A 24887-nucleotide genomic window follows, 5' to 3' on the forward strand; every position below is an offset into this window, starting at 1 on the left:
CAAATCCTATGTTCTAGTATCAAGCTCCACAGCTATTGAGTTTTTTCAAGACATATAATCTGTATCATTTAACTGCTGATAATTGTAGAGTTTTTACAAGAAAGACTAGAGTCATGAGAGTGGTATCCTGGTGACGCGAGTCAATTGTCCTATTAGAGAATGGCGTCAGGTTGTCTTGGCATATGAAAGTCCTCTCGCCATCTAAATTGCTGCCATAAATCGAAAATGCAATGTATTTAACTTAAAATTCATAATGGCAGGTTGATTCTGCTGACACTTTATTGGTTATCCCAGACCTTTTAAATGCAAATTTTATTTGCAGCTTTAATACAGTGATACTAAACATTTAACAGGTGCACTTGAATATATTAGTGCTGGAAAATTCAACCATGATGAACCTAACGTTTATGAAGAAATAGGCACAGGCACACATATTGTGACCATGGGTTGAAGGTCTTGCCTGAGCTTTGCTGGGCACGCTCTGTACTCTGTTCTCATTCTCACAATGACCTTGCAAGATGATCATTGTTATTACCTTTTTAGAGAAGAAGATACTGGGGCTCAGAGAGGTTAGGTTATATCTCCAAGACCATAGAACTAAGTGACAATGACCTTGGAAAGGCAAAATACAGTTTAACCCCATGGTTCCCAGGTATATGACAAATACCTGTTGGGTTTTTTTTTTTTTTTTGTTTATATAACTCAGATTAAGCTGCACATTTGCTTTGAAAAATTTAATCTATTTGTGTATCAATAAGGATATGATATTTACCCCTCTAAATGGAAGTAAAGGCTAAATCTTAAGTGCTACAAAATGGGGACTGATTTGACCATGACTTGCACAGAAAATAAATGTTTCTCAAGCAAGAGTCAAGAAGTGCAATGAACTCTGTGACTGGATGAGGCAGGGTCTACTTTGTAGTGGCATGTTTGCTTTGAAATGCTGGCACAGAGGAACTACAGAGATGGATTGGTGTGGAGCTACATGAGGGCGAATGAGATGCAGTGTGTGCCAAGCTCCTACCTTCTGATTGATTTTTATTGTCTCTTCTGTGTGGTAGAGAAGGAGCTTTTCACCGGAAGAAGTCAGGTTAACATACACCTGTAGGCAGGGGTACTGAGAGAGTTTCCAGCAGTCCGGACCACAGCTGAAGGAGCAGTTAAATGTTTCTGTGATGGATGCATTCAGCAAGGTGCACTGAGCCTCCTCGGTCCATACACTACATAGAGAGGAGAAGAGTAAGCACAGATGCCAAGGACACAGAAGCTGGAAGCAGAGGAGATCATTTGTCAGTTCCTTGACTTGAAGAATCTTCCAAGTCTGTAATACAACCTACTTGTAACGTGTATGCCTTTGCATAGAGCAGCTTTGTCAAAGTGAAAGTTGCTCAATCATGTCCAACTCTTTGCAACCCGATGGACTATACAGTCCATAGAATTGTCCAGGTCAGAATCTGGAGTGGGTAGCCTTTTCCTTCTCCAGGGGACCTTCCCAACCCAGGGATCGAACCCAGGTCTCCCACATTGCAGGCAGATTCTTTACCAGCTGAGCCACAAGCTATATAAACATAAGATAAACTTTGCCTGGCATCTGAGAACTTTTCCAATGATTTCTATCAAATATAGTACCATCTTTTCCAATGCTTGATTTAAATTAGATTTTTTTTCCTTATAAAATTCACCAGTAAGGGTAAGGCAGCATCTTTTTATATCAGAGCCTGTATCCACCCTGCATTTCTATGTTGTAACCTGGTCCTCACCTCACAATGTCTGCCTACTTTGCAGGCAGAGAAGGGGAGGAGAGATGATGAAAGAGTGGAGGGGCTTAAGGTCTGGTGTGATAGGTGAAAGGACAATGATGCATTTTTTTAAGGTCTTCCTAAAAATGGAGAAAAGATAACTTCATCTTTTGATTATACCAAGAGCCATCAGTTATTGTACCCTTTTCATCCTAATTGATACTTTACATACATTGTCTTTTTTTGTTTTATATGTTGGATATGAAATTCTTTTAAAGGTGAGTGAATTGACAGTCAGAGAAGTCAAATGCATGCAAAGAGACACAGCTAGTAGGTGGTGGAAATTGTGACTCCACCCAGTCTTGTATTTCTCTAAAGCCCAGGCTCATTGTGGGGTACTGCACTGCTTCCCCACAATGGAAAAGAGGCTATTATATGAGATTAACAGATTCCTATCCATGTCCTGAGACCTCTCAGTTAGAAAGATTAAACAAACAAACAAAGAAAACCCCTCGAGCTGCCCGTTGGTCAACTTTTCATTATAAAATATTTATAATTTTATGATCAAGAGTAATATTTGTGATTAGGAAGTATTGTACCCAGAGTTGATGTTTCCCTTCTGGATATAAACTGATTACCAGAGTGATTAGAAAATGGCACGTTTCTTTGCAGATTAATAGCTCTTCTTTTGCTGGATGTGTGTTAATAGGGCCCCCCTTTTCATGTCCAATTTTGTACAGAGCCAGGATTCAAGCCCTGACTCCCTCTGGTGTGACAAATTTTCTGGGGACTTGAGTGGTCAGATTTTGCTTATACAAGGAAGAAAAAAAAGTCTTAGGTGATGATAAGCATTTGTAAGTATTGGAAAGTGGTTTCGGAATCAGTGGACTCTGCGGCTTGAGGCATCCGCGCTTTCACTGAGGAGTAGAAAGCATAGGGTAAGCAGAGTAGAGCGGCCATAAGTGGGAAAGATGATGCCTTAATTTTAGCAAATTACTGTGTTTCAACTAGATTTTGCTTCTAAAATGAAAGTATTAATTTAAGTGGGGAAATGAATGCCACAAAATGGTTTGATTCTCTTTTGGATTGAAACCTCAGTTTTTCATTTGAAAGGGCCTCATTTCTTTAAACTGAAGCATCATGAGACCTTCTTGATTAGTGAAAGCAATGCTGGACTTTCCCATGCTCAGAGTGTCCAATATGGACAACAGCTAGAAACGCTGGGGAGTGTCGTGACTTATTTAAGGGGAACACACTTGCCAACTCAGTGTTTGTCTCTGTATCTATGTGGTAAACCCAGGGCAAATACTTAAATAAGAAAAGTTCAAAACCTGTTATTTTAGAAAGTGCAAAGAGCACCAGATTTGAGCTCCTTGTGATAACGTAGAGGGGTGGGGTGGGGTAGGAGGTAGGAGGGAGATTTAAGAGGGAGGGGACGTATATATACCTATGACTGATTCATGATAATACATGGCAGAAACCAACACAATATTGTAAAGCAATTATCCTCCAATTAAAACTAAATAATTAATTTTTAAAAAGTGCATAGCAGTATTTTTCAGCCTGTTAGAATCAGCTGGGGAACTTCAAAAGTTACAGGTGACTGGGTTCCACTCCAGACCAATTAAATCTGACATTATGGAATGATGGTGGTGGGCCCTGGGTGTCAGTATTTTTAAAAGATTTTCAGGAAGTTGAAATGTGCAGCTGAGAGCTGCTTGTGTGTGGGGTGACGGAAGAGAGGGCTGTGGAGGAAAAGGAACGCAGGTGGAGAATGGACAGAGGTGTTAAGAGCCAAGAGCAGGGATTCTGAAATTAACAGGATATAGGTTTGAATCTTGGCTCTTCCTGCCAAATACTAAAGCTGGCTCACAAGTAAAGAATCCGCCTGCTAATGCTAGAGACACAGGTTTGATTTCTGGGTCAGGACTATCCTCTGGAGAAGGAAAGGACCATCCACTCCAGTATTCTAGCCTGAGAAATCCCATGGACAGAGGAACCTGGCGGGCTCCAGTCCATGGGGTTGCAAGAACTGGACATGACTTAGTGACTGAACAACAATAATGACACTGCATATTAGATCTTTCTTGAACCTCAATGTTGCTAATTTTATGAGAATATATATACTTACCTTATAGAACAGTTGTGAAAATTAAAAAAGTAGTGTACAGCAAGTCCCTGGCACATAGGTGGTTTACACATAGAGCTATTTTTATCATCATTATTAGATAGCATTATTGACAGTAGTATGTGCCAGGCACTGCTCTAAGTGCTTCATAGCAAAGACTGTAAAAAAGAGGACCTCGGAATTGCTAAGCTGTGTGGGAGGATGGAGAAGGAAGACGAAAGACAACATCCCAAGCACCCAGGGGTGTTACCTCTGCATGTATGAGCGCAGGAGTGTGATCCCCAGCAGAAAGTACATCATAATGGAGCACACCATCATGGCCAGTCCCAGGAGAATGGCCCGGTCCTCTCCTGCTTTCAGTGCTGTGACAGTTTTCCTTTTGTCCAGGAGGTCGTGGTCCCTGATTTTTTGGTAAATATTTCTGAGGTTGAAAATAATACAGTTTTACATGAAGTTCACAGTCAGTCAGTACAGCCCTAAAGAATAAGTCTCTGCTCAGGCCTTCCCAAGGCAGAGAGGTCGAGAGGGGCCCTCCAAACCTGCCTGAGTGCGGTTGGACCCCAGCATGGGACCGCTGCATCGCAACACATTCCCACACCCAACCCTGAGCAGAAACAAGTCTCCCATCTTTACTTGGGGTGTATGTCTAGCTGTCAATGCTTTCTCTTTTTTTCTAAGCCTGAAGAAAGAAAGCAATGCCCTCAGTTGTTTAGATAATGCTTCCACCATCCAGTGTGGAAGGTTTTTTTTTTTTTAAATTTTTTTTTTTAGGGTTAGGGTTAGGGTTAGGGTTAGTTTTGTTTCCTTTGCTAACCCCCAGCTGATCATCACTGATCTTTCTATAGCCCCTAATACCTAATGGAGCATTAATTCAAGTAAATGGCAACATATATCAGGAAACTATCAACTTAATGTTTTACTTTCCCTCAGTAGTAATAGACAGAATTTATTCTCGTTAACATTCTTAAGCATAGGGTTGCTTAGAGCTCTGTTCACTTGAGATTGGTGGAGATGTCCAGTGGTGACCCAGCCTTCTTTTCTTGTATGGTAAACATTTGAGCAAGTTTACAAAAATGTCAGTCAGATCAAGGCCAGACTCCAAAAGTTTGGATAATTTTATTACTATCTGTAAAATTTTTCAATGATTAAAAAAACAAAACAAAACAGATTGGAGTCACTGTCTCCTAGTTCAAAACCTGATTTCATGGCTTACTAGCTGTGTGAGCTCTACAACTTCCTTATTCTGTCTAATTCCTAGTTCCTTGAAAAGTGGATATAATGTGTAACTACACTGTTATGGTTAAATGAGATGACATAAGTAGGTAGAGAATGACTGACTTGAAGTATTTAACAAATATTCCCATTTAAAAATGGTGTGGGGAGCTTTAGCTTTATGACATGGGCATCAGAACATCCAAAATTGCTGTTCTTCTCCAAAGAATTCCTATAAGACAGAATGGCAAAGGAGTGAATAATGTAAAAAGCTTCTTAGTGGAGGGTTGAATTTGAAACTAGGTCTGAAGGAGAAGGCAGAAAAGAAGTGAAAAATTGCTGGAGGTGCTGGCTGGTGGGAGAGAGATATGAGAAATATGGCAGGAAGGCAGGGATTGTGGGAAGGCGGGAGACCAAGGAACCATGGGAATCTTCTCCAGTTTCTGTTTTGAGAAGGGAGCTTTGGATTTTAGGGTGCAGGACTGAGTTTGGTGGGGGAGTGGCTGGTTTTCAGGGCCCGGGAACAGAGAGGAGGACAGATAGAATGATGAAAATGAAGGAAAAAAACTCTTATGCCATTTTTATTTTAATCTTCAGACAAAAAGTCAACATGCATGAGACAGACTTCAGATTTTCCTTTCAAATTTTCATGACAAGTCACTCTCACTGCTTGAAAAAGAACTAGAATCCAACATGGAACTTTGCAGAGGAGGAAAGAGATATCTGTTATTTGTATAATTGTATGTATATTTGGGGCTTCTATTCCGCTTCATGCTACAGGATGGCCTTACTGGTGTTAACAGCAGGCATACATTCTGGGGGGCATGTTCATTCTGGGCTGGTGGTTAAGATATTTTGATCCCCTACAGAAGGGTGAGAGCACACACATAGCATATTTCCAAAAGTTTTTAAGGAAGAATATGTATTAATCTTCTTCGGTGGCTTAGATAGCAAACAATCTGCCTGCAATGCAGGAGACCTGGGTTTGATCCCTGGGTCAGGAAGATCCCCTGGAGAAGGAAATGGCAACCCACTCAAGTATTCTTGCCTGGAGAATCCCATGGCCAGAGGAGCCTGGTTTGCTACAGTGCATGGCGTGGCAAAGAGTCAGACACGATTGAGTGACTAAACACACACACACGCATTAATCTGGTTACTGGAGTAAAAAATTAACCAATTAGCTTATTTTCATTATTATTTAAAAGTTTTCTTCCTGATATAGTTTATGCAAATTTTTTCCTTGAGGAGTGGGTCTTTTGTAGTAGGAGAATCCTAGCTGAATAGAGGCCTTTGTTCCTCATCTTTTCACGGCCATGCCTTCCTGGCTCCTCCCTACTCTCAGTCACTCTTGGCCATTCTTTCTCCTCATCAGTAGGATGAGGAAGAAGCTCTGAGAGCCTGTCATTTTCATTACTCTCCAGCTCCCAAGCCCAGTGCTTCTGGACAAGCTGGTTTGCCCTGTCTTTGACTTCCACAGACTGGCCACCACCCATTCCCTAAGTTTCCCCATTCTTTTCTGAGATTTTATTTGGAAAATATAAGGTTTATATGAAAGCTCTTAAACTTTATCCTCTATGAACCTGAATAAAAAAAAAAAATCAGTGCCCATGCATCTAAAGCCAGACTTCAAAACAAGAAAAGGCAGTCTGAGTGGCTTCAAAGACCTGCTATAAAATAATAAACTGATGTTACTTCCCTGTTGTTATTTATCAACATGTATCTAATTCTAATGACTATATTGAGATTTGAATTCCCTGCAGGTGGAAGCCAGAAAGGAGGGAGCACAGTCTCAGATACAGAATAGTAGGCTGTTACACTGCATTACTTATGGCAGTCTATACCCATAAAAAGACGCAGAGTAATCAGTCAGCTCTGTCACTAGAACAAGAAGCATATAAAAATGATTCAAGTGGGTAGTTTAAAAACAAATCACAATTTGGAAATAGTTAACAAATGTTCTTCACATGCTTTGGAATATGTAGAGAAGAGGGAAAATGATTGGTTTCCACGCAGGCTAAACACATCTGGGAAATCAGGATATTACTCAGCAAAATGAAATTGAGTGAGTGAGATGGGACATCCTCATGAAATTCATCAGTAAGTGATAACTGAATTAATGGATAAGTTAAAGGATGAATGAATGATTTCAAGGAATAGAAAATACAAACTTATTTTGAGTGCTAGTAATCTGTAGTTACTGGGCATGTGGCCCCTACCCAATAGGAAGACTGACATGAAAAAAAAATCAACATAGGGTAGTAAACTCAGTGCCAGAGGCATTCACAGAGTGAGTGTAGAATAATTTTCCCAGCCTGAGGGATGAGGACAGGGAGCAAGGATTGAGGTCAGGGAAGCCTTGCTGGAGGAGAAATGCCTTAAACAGAATATTCAATCAGAGTTAACCTAATGAGACATGAAGTCAAGGGCATTTCAGGCAGAAGAAGTCTCATGAACAAAGGATGGAGATTTATAACTACATGCTGACTATCAGAAGCCATACCAGTTTTACTATTAGTAGGATGAGTGTGGGACAGTGAAAATGGGGCAAGTAATTTTGGAAAGGTAGTAGGCTATGAAGAGCTTTTGTAGCTCATTTAAGGAGCTTGGTTTTTACCCTTTAGTTAATGGAAAGCTGGTAGAGGGTGACATGATCAGAACTGAGTTTCAGAGTGATCACTCTGGCTGAAGAGTGGAGATTAGATTAAAGACAGAACCAGACTTAAATCAGAAAGAAGAATTAGGGGATTGTTACTGTAGTGCTGGCAAAGGATGATGAGGGCACAAAGTAGGAATCATGTAGGAGAGATGGAGAGAAAATGATGTATGGAGAAATATCTAGGAGATAAAACTTTAGGACTTGGTGACTGATAAAATATAGGTGATGGCCAGGAAGTGAAAAAAAGGGTATAGTTTAGATTTATGATCAAGAACTTGGCTTGAATGACTGGGGAAATGGTAGAGGGTGTTACAGCAGGGGTCCTTATTTCCTTATTCTTCAGGCTTCCAAAGAGGGGACTTTTGTTGCCTTGGCTAAGAAGGGAGAGGCTGATTGTTCATTTATAGATTTTCTCCCTGACAGACATAGTGTCCTGAGTTCAGGTGAGGAGTGACTGATCTGATTGGTGAGATAGATCAGATCCTAACTGTCAGAGGCCCTGTCTACCTTTTGTTAGTTTGAAGATCACTGTTTATATGTGGCACAATCTTTTCCCTATCTTTTTGCACTTGCCTTTGTTCAGGCCTGGTATAAGCAGCCTTCTATAAGCCCCAGGTTGGGGAGGGAGTGTCCACTGTCTGAGACTAAGTGGGTTAGTGAGGTGCCCCTCCCAAGCCAAGTTGTCTTCAAAGCTGGCGGAAGGAACATGATGTTATATTTTGGGTGTCAGGCCTAAACATCACACTTCATACAAGGAAGCCTTGTACATTGGGGGTTACTCTGCCACTATGGGGGCTTCCCAGGAGGCTCAGCAGTAAAGAATCCGCCTGCAATGAAGGAGCTGCAGGAGATGCAGGTTTGATCCCTGGGTCGGGAAGATCCCCTGGAGAAGGGAATGGCAACCCGCTCCACTACTCTTACCTGGAGAATGCCATGGACAGAGGAGCCTGGTGGGCTACAGTCCACAGAGTTGCACAGAGTTGGACACGACTGAAGTGACTTAGCACACACGCACACATTGCCTAGCAGAGTGGATAATTCATCTCTCTTTGACCCTTTGTGTCTATTCTCTGTGAATCTACTTACAAGGGGGGAGAAATAAGAGAAGGTTAGTATAGTTCACTGAAGTAGACCTCTAAGAAGGAATGATGAGTATGGGGCACAACTACAAAATCAGTTTCAAAAATGAGGGATATGCAAGAGTAGGTACAGAGCAGGAATTTGAATTTGTTAGTCTGAAGGAGATCTAGCCTTGGTATGTCCTGGAAAGGCAGTATGTTTAAGCTCTGTTGGAGCAGTTGTGGCTTCATGGTTCATCATGAACCATGAATCAATATGGTGGATACAAAGCAACACTTAAACATGTTTGCAACAATGAATAGTACATATGTGCAGTCTTTTCTACATATACATGGAGCATCCTGCCCAAATCCTTTTGGAGAATGTGAGTTATTCGTAAAACTACAAGGCAAATTCAAGTATAACAAAATATTTTGCATACAAATTTTGATTGTCCAATAAAGCTATATTTTTACCCCAAGCAATAGTCAGCACAATACAATTTTATTTCAAGTTGCATATTTGACTAGAAGCTTAAAGTTTGATATTATTCTTATGATTCATAAGCAAATTATTTATGAGGCTGTGCATCTACAAACATAGACATAAGATGTGAAATGTGCAAAAATTTTTTTTCTCATTGGGCTTACCCATTTAAATTCAGATTACCTTGGTATTTAGCCTGCAGGAAGAAAACTTCAGGTTAAGGCAGGGTAAAGGTCATTTATTAATTCATTTGTTTACTCATTGTCAACATTTTAGTCTTCATAAGATGAAACATACTCTGCTAAGTTCTGGGAATACAAAGTGAATAAGATGTCTTGAGGGAGTTGGGTGAGACACAATCATTACAATGCATCATAAGGAGACTTATTATAGTGAGTACAGAAAGGAAGGAAGTCAATATGCTAGGGGCTAGTTTGATGAAGTTTCAGTTACTGAACGGCTAATATACCAAGATTAGACCATTTGCCAGTTTATTGAAGGATCATTTGCTAAATGAATAATTTGCCCACTTAATCACAGATTTGAAAAAGGCTTATTTTAATGAGCATTGTTTTAAGTATAGTAAATTAATATGAATATATTTTCTTATGAATGTTTTAAAATGATATTTTAAAAGTACATTCAATTATATTCTTCTTATGAATATGTTCTTTTCCACAGTATTTTAAGATCTGTTTGATTTTTTTTAAAGCTAAGTAAGTTTCCTAGGGAGGTTTAGTCTCTTTATAAACATATTCTTATGAATATATTCATAGATGTATCTTTTTGAATCTGTGTATGAATATATTCTTCTAATAGATATAGCGAAAATTCAGCATTTCACTTGGGAACCTTTCCATTTATAATGATTTTTTTTCAAGCCCTTTTTAGAGTCATTTGCTGTTTTGCTAACATTTTAGCATCACTGAGATTCTTGTGGCAAGTTTCACATTGACTACTTTGACAGATTTGGCAACTTTATCTATTAAAAAAATTTTGTTTCTTTTAACTGTTCATAAGAGTACAGTCATTGATTTTGGTGGAAATTTTTAATACCTTTTTGAAGTTTCTGTTGTTTTATTTGTACAGTTTTATTTTGTCCTTTGGAAAAGACCCTGATGCTGGGAAAGATTGAGGGCAAGAGGAGAAGGTGGAGACAGAGGATGAGATGATTGGATGTTATCACTGACTCAATGGACATGAGTTTGAGCAAACTCCAGGAGACAGTGAAGGACTGGGAAGCCTGGTGTGCTGCAGTTCATGGGGTTACAAAGGGTTGGGCACGACGTAGCAACTGAACAAAAACAGTTTTGTCCTTATAACAAAATGCTTATTTGTCTCTGCTCTTGTCCTGTTACTGAAACAGGAGGGATCTGGATAAGGCTGGTGGGACCCTCTGCTGGGGGTAAAATGAAGAGCAGAATCAGCAGTCTGATTCTGATTCATAATGCAGTCAAACTTGCTGATCCTAGAGAGAGGGAAACCCAGGGGCAGAGAGGAAAGGACACGAAGAGCACAGTGGGCAGTAGGGCATGGCTGGGGTGGGCAAGGGGAGGAAGACCAGAGAGCTGGGAGCCGGGAGGCAGAGGGTGTCTGGAACACAGAGAGGGAAGGGCAGAGAGACAGAGAGGCCGGGGGACAATGATTGCAGAGACTGAGAGATAGACAGACTGAAGGCCCCAAATCTGGGTTCCCTGAAGCCTTTTTGGTCCCTGCTAATCCATAGAACTGTGTTTTTGGTACATAACTAAATTTGATAAATTCACCAAAAAGGTCAATTTGCAAATGGATTAATATTTGGCAAAATGGCTATCATTGTACTGGGCATTCCTTGAACTGGGAAATTGGTGGATTGGTGATGGATTTATTGACTCAGGACTGTGATTTATGAGCATAAATGGTTTTAATTTATGTTTAATAAAACCAATGTGGCCATGACTTTGTTTAAGTGGTGATGGTTAAAGGGTCCAGTAAGAGACTGGATTAAGTTTCCAATGAGCAAACAATTGATTAAGTGAATAGTATCCAGACAGAATGTGAGAGAATAGGGTAGCTGAATGTGGTTGGATTCCAGCATCCAGTGGGTGGAGGATGGCAGGTAGTGAACTCATTAGATAAACAGGGTTCAGATATAAAGGGTCTTATATGTCTTCTGAAGTTAGAGGAGCCATTAGAAGAATTTAAGCAAAAAAGTGATATAATTAGGTTGCACTTTAGAACAAGGGTCCCCAACCTCTAGGCTGCAGACCTGTACCTCCTGTCAGATCAGCAGCAACATTAGATTAGAAATAAAGTGTACAGTAGATGTAATGCACTTGAATTATCCCCAAACCATCCCCACCTTCCCAGTCCTTGGAGAAATTGTCTTCCAAGAGACCAGTCCCTGGTGCCAAAGAGGTTGGGATCTGCTTCTTTAGAAAGATGCTTCATGTTCGTGTGGTTGACTGTTTGGGATGGTTTATACCTGGAGGCTAAGAGACTGGTTCTGAAACTCTCCCAGCATTTCTGATGTTAGATAAAGAGGAGTTAAAAAAAAAAAAAAAAAAAGAGGTGGTAGCGGAGATGAAAGTTTAGATCCAGACATCATTTGTGTTCATAAATAGCCATGTGGATTTTTATAGCTGTGGATTTTAATGAGACTCTCTAGATTGTCAGAGAAACAAAACCTAGCTAGCATACTGGGACTAGGAAAGGGCAAGAAGACAGGTCTGCCAAGGGTCACAAAGCAGTCAGAGAGGTGAGGGGCACTGGAAGGTGTGCCTAGGAAAGAGAAGGAAGGAAGGTGTGAATAAAGAATTATGTGTATTTGAGGGAGGCCCTTCAGAAACCTAACCATAATAACCGTAATACTTAACACACTATTTATATTTATGCCTCTCTGGCTCAGTGAATATTGAGCTGCTCAAGAGTGAGAGCTAGAATGCATTCACCTTTGTAGGCTCAGTTTCTTGTGTTTATTATACTCACAAAGTATTTTCCTTTTATGTGGGCTAGAAACGGCTTCAATATGCTTAGGTTGTGAGGCAGCCAGCGCAGGGAGGCTCCATGGCCAAGTGAAACCAAATAAATCAGAGAACCATGGCTAGAAGAGACTCCTGGCTTTTCTCCTCCTATCAGCACCCACTGCATTTTACTGCTAATGTATTTAGTATTCCTTCTAGAAAAATGTCAAGCTTCCATGGCACTGAGAGCTTTAGTTTCCAGACTTCAAGGAAAAGTGCCTTCTGTTAGGTACTATGAAGTGAATCTGCGGGGAAATGGGTTGCTGAACGCCAGCCGAGCTGAAAGAGGCAGAGTTGCTATGTATCTCTGCCCTGGGAGCACTCAGTCTGTCGTCTCATATGGTCGAGCTGGGAGTGGCATGGGCTACAACAGTATTGTTCTGCCTTCTGCCCTCCAAAGTCTTCTGTGTTTTTGAGATGTGTATATATAGCCTCATCTTCTACTAGTTCCAGATCTCATGTTTTTTTTTTCCCTTTGAACTAGTAGGTATATACTTATATGTTCCAATTTGATTAATTATTATTCTATTTTCAATCTTTTAAAGTATACATTCCTTTGGGAGAAATGTGCTCATGGGAACAAATGACAGTCAAGCTTAACAGAGTCATAAAAATTAACATAAGGGGCTTTGTCTATGAACCTAAAGTTATTATTGTCAGCTTATTAATTCACAGGAAGTCTTATTACTCTATGGATAAGAGAATAATGATGAGAGTAAAATTATGGAAACAAAAGTAGAAGTTTTTTGTTTTTACTCCTGCCTTTAAATTACCAGATCAGTTTCCCAATGATACTTTAATATCTAATCCTCATTTCTTTTTACCTGATCCATTAACATATTACATTTGACAAAATTCTTTAGTGAAAAATATAGTAGGAATAGAAACTTATGTGACTCATTCAGATAAGATAGGATATCCTTGTAACCTAAAGAGCCTTTGGGAAGAGACTTTGTGTTGACCACATTATTTGGCTCTAGTGCAACAGTGGTAGAAATAATTTTAAAAATAGCTAGAATCACTCTACATATGGAAATAAAATATTAAAATTTTAAATATTAAATTTTTAAAATTAAAAATTAAAAATATTATAAAAATATAGTTCCAAAGAACTTATGGGTCATAGAATAAAACATGATAGAAATTAGGATTCATTTAGAAATGAATGAGAAGAAAACCTATATAGAGCAGCTAGTGGGCTACAGCTAAAACAAAACAGATAGAACTACATAATCTTAAATGTTTATATTAGATAAGAAGAGAGCTTGCAAATTAATGTGCTAGGCCTCCAACATAAGGACTTCTTAAAAGATTACTAGAATATATTAAAAGAAAGTTTAAGGAAGACAATAAACATGAGTAAAAATAAATGGAATAAAAGATGCATTGTATTAAAGAATCAATGAAATCAAAGGTTAATTTTTGAAAAGACTAATGAAATGGACAAACCTCTGATGAGAATAAAAAACTGGAAAAGACTCAAATATCAGGAATTTAAAAACCAAAAATACAGATACAGAATGAATTAGAAAGATGATAGAGGATATTAAAGACAACTTTATAGCAGGATACTTTAAAACTTTAATATATAATTTACTCAAATATATAGGAAATTTTTACGCAAATATATAAGGAAATTCTTACAAACTTATGGCTTATTGACCCTGCCTTGAAGAAAATCTAAATAGTTCTAAATCATTAAAAAATTGAATCAATAAAAAATATCCTTAAAATGGAAATACCAGGCTCTGATGATTTATAGGTAAGTTCTACCTATATTGTACAAATTGTTTGGAGAATCATATTCAGAGAAACACTTGGTGACATAAAGACAGAAATTTACCACAAATTAATTTATAGCTTTCATAAAATTTCAATAAAAAATCATAAGAGTTTTTTGGGAAGTAGGGTAGGCATGATTGGACAAGCTAATTCTAAAAACTTACATGGGAGTGCAAACATCTAAGTATAGCAAATACAATCCTGATTACAAAAGAACAAGTTGGGTGACTTTTGTTCCAGAAATCATGATGCATTATAATGCTAAAGTTGGTAAGCTCAGGTGTGGTGTTTGTCTGAGGTAGACAAAATGACTGGTGGGACAGAATAGAGATTCGGAAACATATCCATGCATGTGTGGAAACCTAATACATGATACATGTGTACTTTTAGATCATTGTGGAAAGGAAAAACTATTCAATGAAAGGTGCTGAGCAATTGGTTTTCCATACAGAAAAAAAGAGGTGCCTAGTTCACACCACAAAAAAAATCAACTTCAGTTGATTAAAGACCTAGTTGTGAAAGGCAAACTTATGGCTGTACATAAATTACCTGTACCAGAGCCTATCCTTTTGAACTTGGGATAGGAAGGGATTTCAGAATGTTCAGAAAATTGCTAACTGAGATCATACTAAAATTAAGAACTTGTGTCTATGAAAAGATATCATAAAGTGAAAATACAAGTAAACTGGAAGAAGCTATTTGTACACAATAAACAGACAAAATGTTAATAGAGACTTAACAAAAGTTTTTAATAGTTTATGTATGTACATGCGTGCTCAGTCACTTCAGTTGTGTCCAATTGTTTGTGAACCTGTGGACTGTAGCCCACCAGGTTCCTCTGTCCATGGGATTTTCTAGGCAAGAATACTGGAGTGGGTTGCCAGGCCCTCCTCCAGGGGATCCTCTTGACCCAGGGATTGAATCTGCATTTCCTGTGGCTCCTGCATTGCAGGCAAATGCTTTTACCACTGAGCCAAGGAAGCCCCTTTTTATAATTTATAAGCATTTTGAATTATTGCAGCAGGAGCATTGGTATCAGTAGTTGGTCTACTATACTGTCAGGAAAGGAAGTCTTATCGCTATTTCTCTCCTCCATCTCTTTTGCTTCTCCTGGAACTCTCTGTTATTCACAAGTAACTCTGATCCTCTCCATTTCTTTATACTTTCTCTCTCGATTTTGAGATATTTCTTTCACTTTATCTTCCAGTTCTCTCATTTTGTTTTCAACCATTCTCTATGGTTACCATCCTATCTTCTATTAAGTTTTCAAATTAAATAGAGGCTTTTATAAAGAATTCCTACATCAATAAGAAAAAGACAAAAATCCAGTAGAAAAATGGGCCACATTTTTGAACAGGCACTTCACAGAAAAGAACTAGGCAAGTACACATGATCTTATTAATCTGAAAAATGGGAATTGAAAGCACAATATCCTCTGGATAAAAATTAAAACACCCAACAAACTGTGGGAAATTCTTAAAGAGATGGGAATACCAGATCACTTGACCTGCCTCCTGAGAAATCTGTATGCAGGTCAGGAAACAAGTTAGAACTGGACGTGGAACAACAGACTGGTTCCAAATCAGGAAAGGAGTATGTCAAAGCTGTATATTGTCACCCTGCTTATTTAACTTATATGCAGAGTACATCATGAGAAACGCTGGGCTGGATGAAACACAAGCTGGAATCAAAGCTGCCAGTAGAAATATCAATAACCTCAAATATGCAGATGACACCACTCTTATGGCTGAAAGTGAAGAAGAACTAAAGAGCCTCTTGATGAAATTGAAAGAGGAGAGTGAAAAAGTTGGCTTGAAATTCAACATTCAGAAAACTAAGATCATGGCATTTGGTCCCATCACTTCATCATAAATAGATGGGGAAACAATGGAAAGAGTGACAGACTTTATTTTTTTGGAGGAGGGCCTCCAAAATCACTGCAGATGTATGGATGACTGCAGCCATGAAATTAAAAGATGCTTGCACCTTGGAAGAAAAGTTATGACCAACCTAGACAGCATATTAAAAAGCAGAGACATTACTTTGCCAATAGAGGTCTGTCTAGTCAAAGCTATAGTTTTTCCAGTAGTCATGTATGGCTGTGAGAGTTGGATTACAAAGAAAGCTGAGCACTGAAGAACTGATGCTTTTTAACTGTGGTATTGGAGAAGACTCTTGAGAGTCCCTTGGACAGCAAGGACATCCAACCAGTCCATCCTAAAGGAAATCAGTCCTGAATATTCTTTGGAAGGACTGATGCTGAAGCTGAAACTCCAATATTTTGGCCACCTGATGTGAAGAACTGATTCATTTGAAAAGACCCTGATGCTGGGAAAGATTGAGGTGGGAGGAGAAGGGGACAACAGAGGATGAGATGGTTGGATGGCATCACTGATTCAATGGACATAAGTTTGAGTAAACTCTGGGAGTTGGTGATGGACAGGGAAGCCTGGCATGCTACTGTCCATGGGGTCACAAAGAGTCGGACATGACTGAGGAACCGAACTGAACTGAAAACCCCCAAACTCTAGAGCAATGGAATCACATCTACAACTGCTTTGGAAAACGATGGCATTGCATGGTGAAGTAGAAGCTGTGCATACTTTTGAACCAACTATTTCCGTTGGTGTACAACCTAAGAAATATTTGTGTATATGTACAAAGGCAGATGCACAAGAAATATTACAGCAGCATTGTCAGTACAAAACTGCAAATAACACTAATATCTTTGGGCAGTAGACTTGATGAATAAATGGTGGTATCTTCATATAATGGCATACTACACAGCAGACAAAATGAGTAGCTAGAGCTATTCATATCAGCACCGATAACTTGATAAATCATGGGATCATGTTTGGTGAAAAAAGTCTGCTGCAGAACAATTCATATGGTATGTTTCCATTTGTATAAAGTCTTCAAACATTCAGAAGTAAACAATGTATTGTTTAAGCATTCAGATGTGATTAACTCATGAAGAAGAGCAAGGGAATAATAAACAGGAGGGTGGTTATCTCTGGGTGGGGGCTGGAGTAGGGAGGGGGATGCTGTTTAGGAAGCATCCTCAGGGGCTTCAAAAATTCCAGTTGTTTTATTTTTTAATCTTAGTGAAGGGTCCTCAGATGTTTATTTTGTCATCATTCTCTGTATGCTTTGCGTGTGTGCTAAGTTGCTTTAATTGTGTCTGACTCTTTGCAACCCTACGGACTGTAGCCTGCCAGGCTCCTCTGTTCATGGGATTCTCCAGGCAAGAGTACTGGAGTGGATTGCCATACCCTCCTCCAGGGGATCTTCATGACCCAAGGTTTGAACCCGCGTCTCTTATGTCTCCTGAATTAGCCAGCAGGCTCTTTACCACTAGCGATACCTGGAAAGCCCTCTCTGTATGTTAACATGTGATACATGTTACTTTATGTTAATTCAGCATTTAATAGAAACAATCCAAAGAATATTTTATGAACTCAGTGGTAATATACTTAGTCAATAACCTCTCTCTAGTAGTTATTACTGCTGTAGCTTTATTTTGCTATAGCTTTATTTTTTAAAGCAAAACTTTATTTTGCTTCCTGCAATTTAGAGAATAACATTGGCTCACCTAACAAAGAAAGTTGATCAAAGAAGGAAAACTATTCCTTCACATTGCTGGGCATGTGAAATGGAGCACAAGGATAGAAACCAGTATTTTGCATATAGCAGATGATCACAAAAACAGGACTGGCTTTGAATTAAAATAATTAAAAAAATTTACATTTTTGGGAAAAATGTAAAGTTGACTTCAGCTTCCTTTGAACCATAAAAATTAGGCTTCAAAATTTTCAGTGGACTTTTCCTTCCACTTAGATGCTCTGCCTAACCATAAGCTTATTTCTTGATGTTCTATCTCTTGAGGGATCCTAGAGAAGCCGATATCCTGACAGGTTTTGCTTTGGTCTCAGAACAGGCAGTGTGGAGTACCTGGCCCCTGGGATTGTCGGGGGGAACACAGCTGGAGAAGCTGGATGTATAGAGGCCAGGTTTTCAGGATAAGAAACTGAGGGTGGAATTATTACAAGCAGTTATGGGCAATAGTTTCAGATAACCTAGTTAATTTATTTCCAAATAATTAACTTGAAGATCTTGATTATCTAGATTTATGATCAGCCGTCATTGCCTTCCTTATCACCATGACTACTGTCGCCAAGAGAATTAACAGAGCAATAGCTGCTGTTTAAAGTCATGCTGTTTGAATCTTGTCCTATAAGAGTCTGTGAATTAGGCAGTGAAGATGGAGATGTGGTCATGAACCAACATCAAACTAAGGATGCTGGCATAGTACCAGATTCTATTGCTCCATTCTTTGGCTGTTGTTCCATTTGTCTTTGACTTTGTAGGCCAAAGTCATTCAGATTGATTTCATAAACCTTGACATCCTCATCCCATAAATAAAGCTTGCTGAAAGTGATTTATTTATAGTCAATATTTTAATTATTTTAAATCCCATGGTTCTTGAAATCATGCTTTGGAAATAAAACCATGAAAGTAGTGATTTAAGAGTTTTATAGAATCTTATTTGTGCAGAATATGAAGCTAACTATTTGTTCCTTTTAATTCCACAAATATAGCCAATATATCATGTTAGCATATTTATTATCTCCTTTGATACACAATTTTCAACTCTATTTTGACACCTTTCCCCCCTATGGGCTTGGCTGTTCACTGCTGCTCTGACTGTCTCATGTTTGATAAGGGCCTGGGTAAGCCATAGGGTGAAGGGGACAGAGTACAACCTTGAGTTTAAATCTGGATTCAATCACTAGCTAGTTGTTGGACTCTTGGAAGTTTAAACTCTCTTATCTTCAGCTTCCTCAATTGTAAAATGGGCATAATAATCCTTATCTTATAAATTAGAAGAGACAGTTTATGAAAACATGTAGTGCAGAGTAATTGCTTCTTAAATATTAATCCTTTTGCTTGTAAAATTTATATAGACAGCAAAATATATTTAATTAAGTTACTCAATGAGAATAAATGAAAAGTGAAACAAATGCATCATGCTTCCACCTGCTCTGATAAAACCTTCAAACTCTGAAGACTGCCTATGACAGTCACAGTATTCCTATAGGGCACCGAAAACTCTGCCTTCCACACCGTCACTGGTAGTGACATTTTTTTTTTTTTTTTTTTAAGAAATGAGGAAATTTTATACAAAATATGGAATTTAAAAATAATACATGAAATTTCAGTCTTATAGTAAAGGTCTTGCTGAAAGATGATTCAGCTAAGCTACCTGAAAGCAAATGAAAAATAACTTGATTAAACATTGAGAAAAAGCATGTGAAAACCTAGTGATGAACAAAGACAGAAAATTTTCAGTTGATCTGCTTCTCTCATGATGCGTACCAAGACTTTGATCAAACACTAGTTGCGTTCTGAGCTGTAATTTTACTTAAATATCATGTCATTATTTTTTCCATAATTAAGATAATATAACATTAAAAAGCATTTGGAAAATGGAGGACTAGAAAACATACTTTTAATTCCAGGCTTTTTCCCATGTGTATTTTTTTGTGGCTGCAATTATAGTTTGCATGCAATTTTTCAGCTTGAATTGTCAGTTAATATTATGCTCAAACAAATTGAGCTGCTAAGTGACATATTACATTCTATGATTTATTTAACAGTTTTTCTATTGTGAATATTAAAGTTGCTTCCAAACTTTTGCTGTAATACAAAATCATTGTGAGGAGCAATTTTTCTTTTAGAATTTTAAAAGAATTTTATCTGTAGGGAAATATACATTTTTAAAAGGAAAAATAGAAGTACCAGTTATTAGAATTTATACTCAAGTAAACCTGCAGGTCCTTTTTCTTGTGCCCAATGCCATTTATCAATTTTTATCAGATTCTGCAGGCAAATGAGTCTTGCTTAAGTTGTAATATATTTGTATAGGCAGTTGTGTTTAAAATTTAGCTTCACTACACCCAAGAAATAGCACTAGGTCAATAAGAAAAAGACACAGAAGAAAAAAGAGAAATCAAATGTTCAAAATGGCCAGAGAAGTTTGTGAATGCATTTATTTCCAAGGCAGAAGACTGGGTTGGACTGAATAATTGTCATTTTGTCTTTCATTAACACTGCCTTTGCCCTTTAAACTTTTTGCTTACTCCCCTCCCCATTTCTCCCCAATGCCAGGCTACTTTTCCAAGGAGTCTGAGGGCTCCCTGGACTTGTCCATCCTTTTTTCATTCTCTCTTAGTTTTTGCTTTCCTTCCCTGCCATATGTCCAGAGCCTTGAAGAATTTTCATCATTTCAGCTCAGTATTTGTTGAGCATCTACTATGTGTCAGGTATGGCTGTAGGAGGTGAAAATTCAAGGGAGACTAAAACACAAATTCCGTGCTGGTCAAGAGGATATTGGGAGGTTTGACTGAATGGGTATCCGAAGACAGAGATAGAAGTAACCAAGAGACCAGTGTGTGTATAAATGAAGGGGTAAAGGGCATTTGGGGCTTCCCTCATAGCTCAGTTGGTAAAGATTCTGCCTGCAATGTAGGAAATCCGGGTTCAATTTCTGGGTCAGGAAGATCCCCTGAAGAAGGAAATGGCAACCCACGCCAGTATTCTTGCCTGGAAAATCCCATGGACAGAGGAGCTTGACGGTTTACAGTCCATGGGTTCGCAAGAGTCAGACATGACTTAGCGACTAAACCACCATGACCAAAGGGCATTTCTGACAGGCAACAGCTTTTGCAAAGCCATGTAGCAGGAGTGAGCTTGGTGACTGCAAGGAGAAGGCCAAAGTGTCTGAAACCCTGTTCCTTCAACACAGAGCCCATCCTACCTTAACACTCGCAAAAGAGAAAGCTCAGTTGCCTAATGCTTTCTCGTTGGTGGGCTTTCTGTGTATTCTGGTTAAATGATTCCAAAAAGCCCCATGAGTCCCAGTGATTTACCTTTTCTCATCGTGTCTGTAAGATGAAGAAGTCCGGCCACTGGTCCATATAAACATCTTAGAGGATGTTGGTCCAGGTGCTCCTTTCCTTACGGTGGAAGTCCTGGAGGAGTGGCGAAAAGACCTAGAAGAGATACACACTGAACTTAAAGCCATTACTTAAAGTTTGGGGAACTTTGTATCAATGCCTGTTCAGTCACTTCAGTCGTGTCTGACTCTTTGGGACACCCTGGACTGTAGCCTGCCAGGTTCCTCTGCGCATGGCATTCTCCAGGCAAGTATACTGGAGTGGGTTGCCATGCCTTCCTCCAAGGGATCTTCCCAACTCAGGGACTGAACCCATGTCTCTTATGTCTTCTGCATTGACAGGCAGATTCTTTACCACTAGTGCCACCTAGGTAACCCCTCTGTATCAATAGCATCAATAAATCTTGGTGGATTGACCATCTTAGATAAGACTAGGTTTCTCTTTCTGTAGGGCAGCAGTTCTCAACCCTAGCTGCACATTTAAGTCAAATGGGAATCTTAAAAATTACTGAAGCCTGGATCTCGCCCTCAAAAATGTGCATTCAGTTTTTTTTTTTTTAAGCTTCTTAGTTGTTTCTAATGCATTGCTAGGATGAAGAGGCACTGCTTTAGGGAAACATGTTTTCCAATTGATGTTATTATCATATTCCCTCCAAGATATCTCCTCCGAAAATATAATTTGGTGGAGTTTTACTTATTTACTTATCCCACATGCTTTGTGCAGCATGTGGGATCTTAGTTCCCCAACCAGGGATTGAACCTGTGTCCCCTGCAGTGGAAGCACCAAGTCCTAACCACTGGACCACCAGGGAACTCTATATTTGGTCCAGTTTAGCATTCTATATTTTTCAAAAGTTTTGGTTCAGGGTTGGTTCTATTCCTCTGTTCCTCTTCAAGCTCTTTTCCTTGAGGCTGACAGATGTGACACGTTAGTGACGAGAGATCATCTTTTAAATGTGTTCAACTGTTGCCAAAGCTGAAGGTTTATCCCTTGCAGTTGAGTCTCTGAGAAAATCATGGCATGGGTGGCAGCAGATATTCACTGCTCCTAATGGCCAGGTTTATAGGATCTGGAGTCAAGATGTTAGAAGACTGTTGTGTTCTTTTGGTTATAACACAGTTTGGGGATTAGTTCTTTCATTTTGAAGTTAGAAATATGAAATATCATAACACTCTTAGTCACATATATAAAAGTTAAAATGATATTTAACAAATAGAGAAAAGGAAGCAAGGTAATTCCTTCATGGATGCGTGGTCACTCATGGATTTCCTTTAGGTTGATCATAATATTATTGGTAAGCATGAGATTGGAAATGGTAAGTACTATATACTATATCTGGGCTTCCCCAGTGGCTCAGCAGGTAAAGAACTCACCTGCAATGCAGGAGACACAGGAGGCTTGGGTTCTACGCCTGGGTTGGGAAGATCCCTTGCAGGAGGGCGTGGCAACCCTTCCAATATTCTTGCCTGGAGGAATCTCATGGATAGAGGAGCCTGGCAGGCTACAGATCATAGGGTTGCAAAGAGTCAGACATGACTGAAGTGACTGAGCATGCACACACCATATTAGCTACTACATGCCAGGCAATTTGCATATATTATCTATGTATGTGTCATGAAATGTGTATGCTGACATCTACGTGATGCTTATATTATGAAAACCATTCAAGGTAGATAATGCTCTTATTTCCAGGCTACAAATGATGCTTTTAGGAGACTGAGCTATTTGCTCACATTTAGAAAAGTTGGAACCATGTCTGCTTGTCTCCAATCCTTGTGCTTTCTGGAGAAAGATACATTATAGTCTAGTCCAGTGATTCTCAATGTATGTAGGGTTTACCTGGAGATCTTGTGACCATGCAGATTCTGATTCAGTGAGTGTAGTGAGGGAGCCCAAGATTTTGCATTTCTAGCAGGCTCTTGATTATGCTGATATTTGGAGGAAACATGAAGCCCCTAGGACTCAGAACATGTACTCAGAATCAGTGGTTATTTGCCTAACTTTTTTACTAATTAGCTGTGTGGCCTTGAGAAAGGCACTTATCTTTGCAGAGGCTTAGTTGTTTTTAATCTGTAACATGGAAAGTTTGAAATTGGTAACCTCTGAGATCCTTCTCAGCTCCAAAATTTTGTGACTCAGTACACTGAAGGATGAATTAAAGGGTATTTAAATCATTGTGTACTGACTTCTTGGAAATAGGTCTGGGAATAGATCTCCTTCAGTAACCCTTGGGTCAGCATCAGAGATAGAAGGAACAGAGGCAATGGGAAGTGCTTGGGGTTTGATAACCAGTATAGATGCAAGATATAATACTTCTACCCTTGGTCTCTCAGGATGAGTGACAGGAATGAAAAGATACACCTGAATGGATGCCCTGGACAGTTTCAAAAAGATCTAGAAGCTGAATCTGCTTAGCTCTGGGATCGGGGACATTTAAAGTTATTTAAGTTTCCTTTTGAACATCTTTAAAACACATAAGATAGAATAGGAATTAAATTTATTAGAACTAGACAGTCTTTGAAAGTGGAAGTGAAAGTGTTAGTCGCTTTGTCGTGTCTGACTCTGCAACCTCATGGACTGTAGCCCACCAGGCTCCTCTGTCCATGCATTTTCCAGGCAAGAGTACTGGAGTGGGTTGCCATTTCCTTCTCCAGGGGATCTTCCCAACCCGGGGATTGAACCTGGGTCTCCCGCTTTGCAGGAAGATCCTTTAACCTTTAAGCCATTAGGAAAGCACAGACAGTCATTAGGAAATAAGAATGATTGTGTGTGTGTGTGTGTGTGTTAGTTGCTCAGTCGTGTCTGACTCTTTGCGACCTCATGGACTATAGCCTACCAGGTTCCTCTGTCCATAGAGTTCTCCAGGCAAGAAGACTGCAATGAATTGCCATTCCCTTCTCTAGGGGATATTCCTGACCCAGGGATTGAACCCAGGTCTACTTGCATTGCAGGCAGATTCTTTACCTCCTGAGCCACCATGTAAGCTAAATGACCTACTTTATAAGAATGAAGATTGGCTTAAACCTTCAGGAAGGTATTTCAACACTGACTCTGGTGGGATTTTCTGATCTTTTTAGTCACTCCTCAAGGGTTGGGTTGGAGCAGACAAAAAAAGGGGCACACTTTGAATTCAGATAAAGCAATAAATCCCACCATCCTGTTACTAGTTATAAGCCAGGCTTTAATAGACACACCATCCATATTATAAATGACTTGAAATCATTCCAAGTGGAGGGGGCTGTGGTGGTTTTAATATACTTAACAATGCTCTTCAGGCTGTGTGTCCTTTCAGCATTGCACCCTTAAGCTGCAGTTTGAAGATGATACAGAAGGGAAGAAATGAAAGCTATACTTATTCTAATTAACTGTCTAACAATTGTTGGAAAGGACTTAATGATTCCTCAGCTTATCCTAAGAAGTGGATTTGGAGTTTCTCCACCCCAGTTTTCTTTTACAAACTGTTATTTAAAACCTGCTAAGTTTGTTGTTAATTAAAATTAAATGAGTAGCTTTAAGGACAACACTATAAAGGTTCTGTGGAGGTTGAAAAAAGTTCCAGGCTTCAAAGAAACACCCAGAATATGTTAACGGGAGTTGGTTTGGTGGGTCCCTCAGCTCAAATGCAGCTCTCCTGAACGTCTCAAGTAATTAACTCTGTTCACTTTATAAGACAAGGAACACCTCATTTGAATTGTGATTAGAAAACTGATATGGAGACAAAGAAACCGCTTGACAAAATTCTGTAATTTGGAATCCTAGTGTGGAAAAGAGATCTATAAGGGTGGATGCTTGGGGCTGAGGGCAGGGGGATGAAACCTGGAACGAATTCTGTCATCAAAAGACCAGGAGCTGGGGTGAACCTGGCTG

General features: G+C 39.2%; 1 protein-coding gene across 3 annotated transcripts in view; it reads right to left on the bottom strand.

The window, feature by feature from the left end:
• The window catches only part of KCNMB2 (potassium calcium-activated channel subfamily M regulatory beta subunit 2), a 290210-nt gene that overhangs the window by 20843 nt on the left and 244480 nt on the right, over positions 1-24887 (bottom strand). For all 3 annotated transcript variants that reach the window (XM_070466383.1, XM_070466382.1, XM_070466381.1), the window contains exons 2-4: positions 20994-21116; positions 4118-4288; positions 1025-1220 (exon numbers count right to left, since the gene is read on the bottom strand). In XM_070466383.1, coding sequence (XP_070322484.1) covers positions 1025-1220; positions 4118-4288; positions 20994-21049 — 423 coding nt within the window. In that variant the 5' untranslated portion in view covers positions 21050-21116. The remainder of the gene's footprint in view (positions 1-1024; positions 1221-4117; positions 4289-20993; positions 21117-24887) is intronic.

Source organism: Odocoileus virginianus, chromosome 4, assembly GCF_023699985.2.
Source record: "Odocoileus virginianus isolate 20LAN1187 ecotype Illinois chromosome 4, Ovbor_1.2, whole genome shotgun sequence".
Classification (NCBI taxonomy): Eukaryota; Metazoa; Chordata; class Mammalia; order Artiodactyla; family Cervidae; genus Odocoileus; species Odocoileus virginianus.